At 47.4% G+C, this 12,702-nt stretch overlaps 1 protein-coding gene and 1 long non-coding RNA gene across 15 annotated transcripts in view; one reads left to right on the top strand and one right to left on the bottom strand.

Annotated features, from left to right (window-relative positions):
* Positions 1-10,619, top strand: part of LOC139009746 (forkhead box protein N3) — a 237,760-nt gene extending 227,141 nt beyond the window's left edge. For all 4 annotated transcript variants that reach the window (XM_070413857.1, XM_070413849.1, XM_070413873.1 and 1 more), the window contains one exon: positions 10,349-10,619. In XM_070413857.1, the coding sequence (XP_070269958.1) occupies positions 10,349-10,489 (141 nt within the window). In that variant the 3' untranslated portion in view covers positions 10,490-10,619. The remainder of the gene's footprint in view (positions 1-10,348) is intronic.
* LOC139009768 (uncharacterized) lies at positions 20-10,888 on the bottom strand. 11 transcript variants are annotated; one of them, XR_011471446.1, is made up of 6 exons: positions 10,661-10,888; positions 10,033-10,138; positions 8,929-9,955; positions 7,755-7,848; positions 1,658-6,517; positions 20-1,484 (listed from the first exon to the last, which is right to left on the bottom strand). It is a non-coding gene; the product is annotated as an uncharacterized lncRNA (long non-coding RNA). The 11 variants fall into 11 exon arrangements; XR_011471445.1 differs by having other exon boundaries at positions 1,658-6,538; XR_011471448.1 differs by having other exon boundaries at positions 1,658-4,113; positions 6,419-7,848.
* Positions 10,889-12,702: the final 1,814 nt, after the last annotated feature.

Below are 12,702 nucleotides of genomic sequence, written 5' to 3' on the forward strand. Positions count from 1 at the left end.
AAAGCACGTAAGAGGCGATTTAATAATGTCTTTAATTCTACCGTGTGTCCTTGAAATTTGCTTAATGCAATTTTAACTTTAAGACTGTTACTAAAACATTTCAAAAAAGGATTATATCCACATTTCAGACAACTTTATCACATCATGTACATTCCTCTTTCATGGATGATAAATAAAACCCTCAATTTGCATATCTTTGTTTCTGTAATAAAGTTATTGGCAGTTTAAATGGTCACGGAGGATTTATTTTTCTATCCATATGCCCTGTGGGAGTGTGTGTGTGGGGTGCGTGCCATGCCATAGCTTGAATTCATCTGAGAAATGCAAGTCTCAGACCATGGCTGGTAGGAGAGGTGCATAAAAGCGCCCAGTTTCTCACACTTCCTGTGTGCTCTGAGTGGGAAAAATTTAAACGTCTTTGTATCTATACTCTTTCTCGGCCTGCCCAGTAATCCTGGTGAGGTTTCAGACGGAGGAGAATAGTGACCTTTCCTTGCCAAAGGCCCCCCCAAAGGACAGGTTTGCGAACCTAAATTGGGAGAATCCAGGTTGGACAAGTGCAGTGATTTTAGAAGTGCCAACTCTGTGGCCTTCAGACTTGGTGTATGAGGGCACGTGTGCGTCTCTGTGTGAGTTCCGTTGCTTTATTAGCACTTACGAGGGTAGAGCTTGACAAGATTCATAAGTAAATATGTTTTAGTTGTTTGATTATTTTATTACTGATCGTTGGTAGCGCACTAGCCCTTGACCGCCTCTGGCAGTTGGAGAACAGTAGTCTAGAGCAGCGGTGGCCAAGTGGTGGTCCGCGGACACTGGTGGTCCGGTCCGTGAGGTCCAAAAGGTTGGCGACCACTGACTGGTCTAGAGAGTACATAAGAGAACTCGTTTCAACCCAAACAAAACACCTACTAGCTCCCCAGTTGACATGCTTCAGACTTGGGGCCTTACCCCCAATCCCGTGGAAATCACATCCCTGGGTACCCGAGGGCAGAGACAGAACAAGGCTGTGGCAAATAGTGGGGGAAGGATAGTCACTAATGAACTGGTTTTCCCTCGCATTCCCCTCCTCCAACCTCACCAGGCCAGGTTCCTCCCAGAGGTCAAGTTGGTTTTAGGCAACTCTTGGGGCTACTTTGGTTTTATTTAGGTATTAATGTAAGGAAATTATTGATTCTTTGCACGTTGATTAACCCCCCTCCCCCCCACACACACACAGCTGTCCAGCTACCACACTCCTGTGCCTTCCCCACTGTCCCACCTGCGTTCCCTTGCCCCGTATTCACAGACCTCAGTGGAGGGAGAGCTGTTCAGAGACGGCCGGGGTGCGCTTCTGAAAGCGCTATGGTGCTGTAACGTCTTCACGGAGCTCACGTGCCTGAATATTGTACCAGTGACACGCTCATCATGATTTCCATCTTTATCGCTGTTAGAACACAGCCGTAGAAGAATAGCAAGGCCGTTTCAGGAGAAGGCGATTTCTGTATCTGATGTGCAGAGGACCCATTGGGAGTGAGCTGGAAACCCTCAGCGGCTGGTTATCAGGGGCTCCGTACCCAGCGAGCTGCGGCTTGTCCTCCTGCTTACAGCCCTCCACCCCCCACCCCAAATCTCCCACCTCCCTCCCCCCCCCCCCCCCACCCCACACACACACACACACATAGCTGGTGGTAGATTGAGGACACTGGGCCAGGGTCCGAGAGACATTCCTGTCTGGACCAGGGGTAGGATTTCTCTTTTCCATCCCTCTTGCTACTTTTGGGTGGTGTGTGTGTGGGGGGTGTCTATAAGAGCAGAGTGGGACATTTATTTAAAACACTGCAAATGGTTGTTAGGAACTTCCAACCGTATGGAGTGACTTCTTTTGAAATCTTTCCTTTTGGAGTAACTGTCTATTTTGTTCTGGAAAAAGAACATTGATGTATCTAGAAAAAAATTCTTTGTGATCAGTTTATTTTTTTCTTCTCTTTCACGTACTTGGCTATTCTTCAGCTCATTTTCTTAATATTTTTAAAATTTAAAAATTCCCCCTGATATCTTTATAGACGATAAATTTCAGGATGTTAGGACAAAAAGGGCCTTTAGGAATCACTCACCTGCCAAGTGTTTTGTAGTTATATGATGCATGGTCATCCATTAGAATAAATTTTTATTGTTCTATGTTGGTTCCTCCTCCCTCATATCCCCCGCTCCTCAGTGTCACCCAACTTCTCATGTGACTTCTTTTGACAGAGAGGAGAATTAAATTGTTGACCTACCTTTCAGATGCTGGGTATGGTGCTAGATGCATTCTGTACATGATCACACTTAAGCCCAACATGACATGGACATGGTAGTGTGATCTCTAGCATACAGGTGAAGGAACTGCCGGGCAGCTGTGTTGACAAGGGCCATTCAGGTTGGCCCCCTTGTTTCTTGGGAGCCACATGTGGGGATGCAAACTGGAATTCGGGGACGCATTCTGGAATTCTTGGGAAAGCCCTGGCACTGCTTCTGGCCTCTGTCGTGGGCACCTTTGCCTCTCACCATCTAGAGAGGCCCGGGGAACAGGAGCCTAAAGGAACGAGACTCTCTAGATGGGGTTTGGTAGGAAGGTAAGAGGAGCTGCAGTGGGGACATCTCTGGCAGACTGTGTATTCCAGTGGGGCATGCCCAGGTGGGAGCTGGCGGGTGCCCTGAACGGGAGTGTGGGCATTGCTTGCACCCACAGGAGGTGCGTGTGGGAGCGCATGCGTGCATAGCCTTAACACCTTGCTGTCTGTCCCGCAGGCTCGTCTCTTCCCTCCTGTTTCCCTGTGGCCTTTTGGCCAGCTCATGCAGTCACTGCAGTTGTTTATTGCTTGTCTTCCTCTGGAGGTTCTGCCCCCTCCCATCCTTTGTGTCCTGATGGCCTGCCCAGCGCCCCATACTCCCTTAGCTCCCTACAAGTGTTACTACAAGCATTGTTAAATGACTGGCTTCAGAGTGGGGCCCAAGGAAGTGTGAATGGGTTTTTGACCCATTGAAGTCTGGATTCTTGCCTTGTCTGGGGGCTGACTCTGAGTTTTGTGGGAATGGCAGAACCTGGGGCCCTGAGCTCTCAGCCCTGGACCACCCCTCCTCCATTCCCCCATTCCTCCTTCTCTTCCTCTCTTTCTCCTGTTTGCCACCTTGGGCCTGAGGAGCCAGTTCCCAGCAGAGGAGGAGCCAGCTGCAGGGGGTGGGGCAGTCTTGGGAGCAGGAACTAGGCAGGACCGGGTGTGGGGGTGAAGCAGGGCGCCTCTTGGGGACTAGCTAGGTATCCACAGCGGAACAAACCTCAGCTGTTTCCAGGAGACCTAGCCTGCCTTCCAGATCCTGGGAAACCTGCGTCTTGGCTAGAAAGGCAACGGCAGAATCAGCAGCTCGGGGCCTCCTGCCTACACAGCTACAAGTGTCCTGGTGCGAGTGACTGGACGATATTCCGGTTTCCCCGTGAGCCCACGGATCCCAGAGGGAACAGAAGAGTGGCCTCAGAGGGCGGCCCTCCCCGCTCCAGGACCCTTTCTTCTGTAAGGCTGCTCCTTCTGCCTGACCCAGCTCTGCCATCTACGCTCTAAATTTGCTCTTCTCCCGCCCTGCCCCAGGGCTGTGGAGGCCGAGCCTCTCCACTTAGGGAGGTGGTGGCAGGGACCACAGGGCCCTGGGCACCCAGGAGGCCTTGATGCCAGCAGTGACTCCAGGCATGGCTTCCTCAAAGTCTCATCCCTCCTGGCTTCTCTCAAGGGACCAGGTGTGGCTTTGTTTTATTTTCATCCTTCCATTTTCACCTCCATCTTAGTGTATCCCATAACAGAACGCTTCCTTTGGACCAAGGAAAGTAGCGTCAGACAATGGAAAACAAAAGTTGTGCGTGGTTCTCTCCCCCCCCCCCCCCGCCGATGAAATCTGCATCATTTCACAGTTTGACAAGTACTGCTGCTACAGGGCAGGGCGGCCTGGCTGGACCTCAGTGTCAAGGAAAGCTGGCTGTTCCATATTTTTATCCTCACCATAAAGAGAGCAGTATTTGTTGAGCTTCTGGCGTGTGTGTGCCGAAGACAGTATCATCTGATTTAATCCTCACAACAGTCCTATGAGGCAGGTATCGTTATATCCCTGCCCTTGTACAGATGAGGAAACGGGCTCAGAGCAGGTAAGTAACTCGCCCAAGGTCACACAGCTGGGAAATTGAAACAAGGTTTGGGCCCAGGTCTCCCTGACTCCAGTGTCCATGCCAACCAAGTAAGGGCTATCCCTGGAGAGCTCAGTAATTTGCTTCACTGCCCTTACAGATGCGTGGAACTGGCCAAGAACAGGAAAACAGCAGTGTGAGGCAGCTCGGAGGGCGCTGGAGAAATGCAGGCTCATGAATACCAATTAACCTATTGGAACATGCTCAGCGCATAGAGTTAAGAGCCTATGGGATGATTTAGTCTAATCACCTAATTTATAGATGAGGAAACCGACCCAGAGAGGTCGATGAACTGCACATACACCGTGATTTCAGGAGGCAGTGACATGAGGTGTAGCTCAACCCATGATCCACTCTTATTACCGGTGGGCTCCCTCATTCCATTCTGTGTCTATACCTCCTGTGTACCCCCAACCCCCCAGCGGTCCCCCTTTCCTGCCTTCAAGCTCTTGACTTAGATCCTCATTGGCATCCTCTTGCGAATCCCACAGGACCCAGCCCAGCTCTCCCAGCCCCTGCAGACCCCTTACCTGGTTTTAGGGCCCCAGCACTGCAGGAGCTCTGAGTCTGAACTCTGGGTTCGCGTGTGGAAGCTGAGGACAGGGGCAGTGAAGGCTGGACTGTGGTTTTGAAAATACAGTGTCTGGAAGCACAGCCTTGTCTATTCGTTTACGTTTGTGGCTGCTTTTGTGCTCCAGGGCAGAGCTGAGTAGTTGCGACAGAGACCATATGGACCACAAAATCTAAAGTATTTACTCTGACCCTTTAAGAAAAAGTTTACCAACTCCCACTGTAGAGCAACCAGCTGATGTTGAACCTCTAAAGCCAGACCGCCTCAGACCTCCCTCTGTAGGTTCAGGAGCTTTTCCTGTAAAGGTTGGGATCGCCAAGGGCACAGCAGAGGGGGAAGAGGTGGCGGATGTCCAGCAAGTTCTTTCAATTTCCTGGATCATTCTTTTTTGTTGTTGTTAATCCTCCCTTGATATTTCTCCATTGATTTTTTTTTTTTTTTAAGAGAGAGTGGAAGGGAGAGGGAGAGACAGAGAGAAACATTGATGTGAGAGAGACACATCGATTGGTTGCCTCCACCACATGCCCCGATGGGGCAGGGGGATCTAACCTGCAATGGAGGTACGTGCCCTTGACCAGAATTGAACTTGAGATCCTTCAGTCTGTGGGCTGACACTCTATCCACTGAGCCAAACTGGCCAGGGCCATCAGTCATTCTTAATACATCAGCGTCTCAAAGCTTGTATGTTCCAATGAGCCCTGAATTTTCCCCTTTCCCAATCTTTGATCCACTGCGTTGCTCAAACCAAAGACTTACTCTTTTCTTTTTCTTTACCTGCCACTTTTTCTTTAACTTCTAATCCATCACCAGCTCCCGCTGGTTCTCCAGAGCCCACCCTGAAGCTGTCCTCTCTTCTCCATCTCCACTGCTCTGACCCGGCCACCATGGCTGGATGGAGGCCTCGGCTCCTAGCAGCTCCTGTCTTTCAACTGGTCACCCTCTTTATTTTCTTCACAGAAGCCATTACGGTCTGTCATGGTCTTGCATAGTTTTTTTTCTCTTTACTCTCCTCTCCCCCCTCTAGAATCCAGGCTTCAGGAGAGTGGACCCTGTTTGCCCTGTTCTGCATTCACTAATGTGTCCCCACGTTGCCTGGCACACCCTGGGTACCTTATGGATGAGGGGATGGATGAGGTGGTTGGTGTGGGAAACACCCTCAGGTATGACATATCAGAAACATCAAAAAGGATGGTTTCAAATTCACCAAGAACATGTATCCAGCTCCCTGCTCCATTTTGATGTGGGTCCTGTCCCCTTCCCCCCTTCCCCAAGCACAGCCCCACCCTGCATGGGGTGTCACGTTTGAGAGAGCCCTTCATTATTGCTGGACGTGGGCCTTATCCCCCCACAAGTGACTAGAAGAAAAAACATGGGAACCATTGTCCTCGGCCAGTGTTTACCACACTTTTGGAACCCAGATTCCTAGAAGTGTATGTTACCTTGTGATCTCTGTGCACCAGTGTACATGTGTGCACACTTATACGTTTCACAAAATACTACTTGCTCCAGGCATTTTCTAGTCTAGTCTATTTGGTTCTGTTCTGTTCTGTTCCATTAAAACAGTGCTGGCTGTTAACCCATTACATGGATTTCATGACCCATTCATGTGTCATAGTTCTCAGTTTGTGAACAGTGTTTAAGTCACGGTCAGAACTCACCACCTGGGGCAGACCCCGAACGAAGACGATGCCAGGCAAACCGCCAGGTGCTGCCGTGCAGGTCCATGAGCTGCCAGAGACGGCCCTGGGTCTAGCGCTCTCAGGAAAAATGAAAAGTCGCTATAGAGGTTAGATTGAGGGTTTGATTTAGTTGTTGTTCTTATCTCTCTCTTTTTTAAACCATTTCTCACTAATCAGTTCCACAATATAGGCTTCTCTTGTATGTGTGTGTGTGTTTTCCCTCTTATGTACTGATGTTTTTATTGCTAACAGGAAGTTGTCTGCTGTTCCCCAGGTGTTTTTTAATTCAAAAACAAAAAAGGTTGGCTCCTTCATATCTTTTTACTCATTCCCCCCCTTTACTTTTTACATTAGTTTTTTTCAAACTATGTGTGTGTAAAATATATATTGATGTTTATATGTTTATATATTATATAATATATGTTTATATAATTATATTTATATATGTATATAATGTGAAAGTGTATCTATGAATGAAGATCTTTCTTCCCTTATAATTTTGAATTCCTTAACATTCAATGAAACATAACCCACACAGTTATGGTAAAAACAAACAAACACCACAACCACCCATATTATTTAGATAAGATGCAGATACCTCTGAAAGCTCTTACTCTCAAACATACTGCACAACTGTAATAAAATTATAGCCTTCTCCCCTCCTTTAAATGTAATTTTTCCTGACCTAAGAAATGAGCATTCTCTCCTGCATGTTTCCATCTGAAATGTTTCCAAGTCAACCTTCCTACAATTTTGAACCCTAGCATGAAACCAAGGAGAAGGCTTGCAAATAAGACCCAGTCATTCCTGCTCTCTGCTCTCCGCTGTCAGGTCATTGGCAGGATTAACGTTGCCCTGGGTGTGTCCTGAAGAGGTGCTGCTTTTGTTTATTTTTGGCTCTTTGGAAATTCTGAGATCCTGACATTAGTGACCGGTCTGTAAACACCTATCAGGTTTCCTGGCCCCTCTCACTATAAAATGCAGGGCTTGACCAAGGTAGACACCGTTATGATCCAAAGCCCAGGCAGATGGCTGCAGTGAATGAATGAACTGTGACTGTGCGCTGACCAAGTCTGCAATTAACCTCAGCTTGATGATCACTGAACAGAGATTGGGCCAAAGAAAACTTCCAGCAGCTAGGTTACTGTGAGCCAGAATTGGCTTCCTGAGCAAGGGAGAGGTGCAGTAGAGGAAACATGGAGTGAGGGGTGCATAGAAGGCTGATGGAATAATTGGTGGGGGGGCGAGGATCTGAGAGAGTAGGAAAGCTCCTCCAAGTGAATTTGTTAAACTGCACCCATGAGTAGACTCTTACCTTCTCCTGCCACCAGCTTGCTGATGGATGGGTTTGGGAGAATCGGATGTGATTTACTGAAAGGCATTGCACAGCCAGCTCTGCTCTCTTCCTTCTGTCAGAAAGGAGATGTTCATGACGTCGTCACCATTTATTGGGACCTGCAGGTGCTGCCCCTGTTCTAGGTGTTTTACAAGCCATCGCTGGCCTCCACCAGTCTCTCGGGCCTTTATTTTGCCAACGAGGAAGCCAAGACTTTCTGTGGGACCATGGCTTGCTCAGGGCCACACAGGAAATGTCGGGCTCCAGAATTTCTGTTTTTATTGTAACTCCGCCCGCTTCTTGCACCTAGGTCAGTTACCTTGGGAAATGTTACCCCCACCCCAGCCCACCCCCATCCTGTGGTCTTCCCATTTGGTTTGTAAATAGTGTGGTAGTATAATCAACAAGCGACTTAGGTCAGGATTAGGAGAAACCACATTCTTGGCCTATTGTTATTTCCCTGGGAGGGTCCATTGTCCTTCCTTGCTTGGTCATGTTTTTTCCCTGTAAGATTAACGGCCTAACCCTGAAAGCCGCCTTGATGAAAACAAAAGCCACTGGGTTCCCAGGGCTCAGATCACCTCTCTGCAGAAATGGTTGGGCTGCATGTGAGCCCGGGCCCTCCAGGTAGCTGGTTTGGGGCCTTGTGTTCAAGTGGATCAGAAAGGCAGGTCCCACTGGGCCCCCCATGGGTCTTGGATGTGGTCAGGGCAGGACCCCACTGCTCAGGAGTTGCTGGCTCTTGGGGGCTTTTGTGCTTTGCTTGACATTATCCACATTTGGTAGTTATGGTCTACCCTGCCCCCTCTCTTCCTCCACATCCCTTAGCTTTTCGCTTTCTTCTAAAAAGCGAGTTGAGTGCGTCTTTTCCAAAGAAAAGAACAGAAGGTCCACAGTAGATCATTTGGTGGCCTAACTGCTTTAACCATAAAGTCTCCTCAGTTCCCTGCACTCAAGCATGTCAGACCCGTGGCCGACGGGCCACATACCTAGTTTGTGGCCCGCCAGCCGTGAGTTTGACATGCATGCTCTGGGCTTGGAAATGGACACATGAAAGAAAAGGCCACAAAGGGATGCTGGATTTTCCCAAGTTGAAATCTTTGGCATCTTTACACAGCAGAGTGATTAAACTGGGAACTTGGGTCTGACAGACCTGTGTTTGGGGTCAGGGCTGCGCCTGGGAGCGGATGACTGGGGTGACGGGCTCCCGCTTCGGACCTTGGCCTTGAGCAGTTCCCTGCCCTCAGCCCACCGGCAAGAGTTAATTGTGGCTCCCCTGCTTGCTGATGGTGCTGCTAGTAAAGAATTCTAATGCATTCTGTGAATAAGTTTGTAAGTAAATGACTTGGTGAACTGACTGAAATACACATATTTTTAAGCTTCTTTAAAGATTTTCAGACTCACTTATTTTCCTCAGAGATTTTCTTGGGCTCCCCCACCCACTCCCTAGTAATAGTTAAGCAATTTTCTTGTTTGCTCTCTAAATCTTCCTGGAGTACAATAGTTCTGAAAATAAGAGAGTCCGTTGGCTGGAAACATGGGGTGGGCATGGGCTTATGTAATTTGACTTCTTTTCTCTCCAAATCAGTAAATATTTACAAATGACCTTATCAAACAGCCCGGGTACATTCGGTCACTTGAAAGCAGTCGGAGCAGGGACTGCCCATCGGCCAGCTGCCAGTCCCATGGGCCTCGCGGGAGAGACTTTTTTTAAATAAAACGCCGTCCACAGACCAAAAGCCTCCCACAGAAAGTGGGCCTCAGCAAGTCTTTCTCATTCTATGTAACCAGTTTTATAAAATTTGCATTTTAAAGTTGGACTTCTAAAGACAACCCCGTTAGGCCTGGAGCAGAGCGCTGGGAACAGAGGAATCGGAAGATAAATGCAGGCTGGCTTAGGTTTACCGCAGCCCCAGTTCTTCTGTTTCTCGGGGGAGAATTACAGAATTCCACTTCAAGCTTAAATGTCATACTTTTGCGAGTTAGTAGGAAAAAAGGAGCAGATTACTTTTCTGGCTTGCAAAGCAGTACCATGTAACAGGGTTTAAAAACAACAACAATTCTTGTTTTTCTAAAGCGGAGATGGAGAGGCGTCCTTAGCCCACGGTTTCTTTCACTGTTTCAAATCTGACATTTAAAATTCATTTTTAGAAGAGAATACGTGTTCTTCAAAGTTGACACTGGAAAATAGTAAAGGAATCTAAGTGTTTTTGGCCGTTAAGATATGAACACGACAATATTATTGTCTCAGCCTCACCTGGTAATATGTTCATTTTGTCTGTCAGACTTCACACGAGTTAAACTGAAGCGCAGGTTCCGGTTTCTGTTGTCCGAGTATAATTATAATTTTATGGTATTTACGGCTGGCAAACAGTTGACAAATAAGTGAGAGAGGCTTTCAAAAAATAAGTGAATAGTAGCTATAAATCTACTTCATGCAAAATAATATTTTCTGTACTACTCACTTTTGTATTTTAATTTTCTTAAGTAACTATGATAATCGCTACACATCTACTTCATGCAAAATAATACTTTCTGTACTAATCACTGTTGTATTTTCATTTTCTTTGCAGAGTATTGGGAAAGGGTCATTGTGGTGCATAGACCCGGAGTATAGACAAAATCTAATTCAGGCTTTGAAAAAGACACCTTATCACCCACACCCTCATGTGTTCAATACACCTCCCGCCTCTCCTCAGGCATATCAAAGGTAAGCAATTCAGATTTACTTTTTTGTTTTTTTGTCTACTGAAGTTGCCTTATATTGGCAGAGACCGGCGCTGAAACTAATTTAATAGACTGCATGCTTTTAAAAATAGGCAAATGAGAAAGAGAGAAAGTCTTATCGGAGGTACCTCTGCTGTGGTGTTTCTTGCAAACCTTACCGCTTTTGCTGCTTTGGAGGAATGGGTTTTCCGAAGGCTTCAGGGCGGGTGAGAGACTGCCTTCCAGGGTAGAAACACGTACCAGGCAAAGTTGACAGCTCTGACTTCTCAGCGTGCCACAGTTTGTTGGAATAAAAGTACAGAATGAGCCGCGTAAGGGAGTCTGTCTTCCTGTCCTCTGACCGGAGTGCCTACAGTGTCCACTGCAGGACTCACCCCACTATTGTCGTTCTGGTCGCCATGTGGACGGGCTCCCGAGTGACTGTTTTGTTGTGGTTACTTGGTGTTTGCCTCTTCAAAGCCAAGCGCAGAGAACCATCGAGACGTCTGTTCCCCATCACATGCCCATTTGTGTTGCGGCAAGGAGGTCTCTGGTGCCATTTTTATAAAGATATAAGTGGAGGGGAGGATGTGTAGCTTGTTCCTTTTCGAAGAAGTGTGATTAGTATTAGAGTGTGTGTTTTTTTAAAGCCACATAGAACCAACTTTTAAAATTGATTTTATCTTACATAGTGCTTGGCTTTGAAATAAAGCCCTCAATCCTACAGAAAGAATAATTTTTTTATTTTTGTCCTCACCCGAGGACATTTTTCGATTGACTTAGAGAGAGTGGAAGAGAGAGGGAAAGACAGAGAAACATTGATGTGAGAGAAACACACTGATTGGTTGCCTTCCGCATGAGCCTCGACCAGGGCCCGGGCCGGGGAGGAGCCTGCAACTGAGGTATGTGCCCTTGACTGGAATCGAACCTGGGACCCTTCAATCCACAGGCTGATGCTCTATCCACTGAGCCAAACCAGCTAGGGTAAAAGAATAATTTTTAATGTCTAGTAATGTTTCTGTTGTGACCACCCAGCGGAGAGAAATTATCCTTGGACTGCAGGTTTATTTTATGTCAATGAGAAATGGCGTGACTTCATAGATTTCAGCAGTTTTGTGGTCCGCGGCTCTGCAGATGCTTTCTCTAGCCTTGTGCTCTGCAGAAAGGAGCAGAGGGATGCTCGGAAACGGCGTTAATGAAGTTCCTGCGCATCTCAGTTGAGAGCATTCCATCACAGGGGTAGACAATCAGTCTTCAGCAAGAGACGGGAGGAACAGCTGGGCTCTCTGAGAAGACTGCTGTATGTCTGCCTTTGCTAGGCGATTAGCGTGATGGTATCCATAGCAACCAGAGCGTCTCCATAGTAACGCGTAGCCGAGACAGGTGCAGTTGCATCACAAGGCTGTTTGTTGCCTGGCAAAAGGACAGGCCATTAGTACTTAGATATACGCTGTTGCCTTAGAAACAAATAACCTAACATAGCAACTACAGTAGGTTTGAAAGATTTGGGAGGGGAAGAAATGGTTGTAGCAGCTTTTGTCTATGTTCATAAAAATCAGTGGAAGCATACTTGATTGGAAATGACAACTTGAGGTCACAGAGCTGTCGGAGATAGAATGGGATTTTCCAGAGCAACCCAGCCAACGTTGTAGAAACGTCCAGAAGGACAGAGCCATATGCCTGGTTCTCTTCTGGTGGCTGTAGCCACTCCTGAAATCTGGAAGGGAACTAGGATCAGAGTGGTGAATTGCCGGCATACAGGGTTGGTGGGGGAGGAGATGACACCAGTTATTGGAATATTTCCCAGATTCTCTTGTTCCTTTGTCATTCTACTCTCCCTACCCTCCAGACCTCACAGAATACTCCTTCCTCTATTCCCCACCTTGGACCTCGGAAGTATTTCATATCCTTCGGCTGCTGGGGGAAGTTAAGAACATTAAGTGTTATTCACTGGGTCATATCGTTGGTTCATTTAGACCAGTGTTTTGTTGCCAAGCGTGACCCAAGGGAAACATGGTAATTATTTAATAATTTGAAGGATTATAGCAGAGCTCTGGGGGTTGCAGGAGGGATGCACACTCAGGCGAGGCTTCCCGAGCTGGCCCGAGCCTAATGACTTCATTAGATTTTTAACGTAGGCATGAAAATGCAGACGAACCAGAGCTTTGTTAATGAAAATGATTTCCAAACAATTACTCCAGATCCTGTACTGTCACCGCCA

The sequence above is a fragment of the Myotis yumanensis genome, unplaced genomic scaffold (assembly GCF_028538775.1).
Source record: "Myotis yumanensis isolate MYYU_CA2020_CCGP unplaced genomic scaffold, mMyoYum1.0.hap1 SCAF_1, whole genome shotgun sequence".
Taxonomy (NCBI): domain Eukaryota; kingdom Metazoa; phylum Chordata; class Mammalia; order Chiroptera; family Vespertilionidae; genus Myotis; species Myotis yumanensis.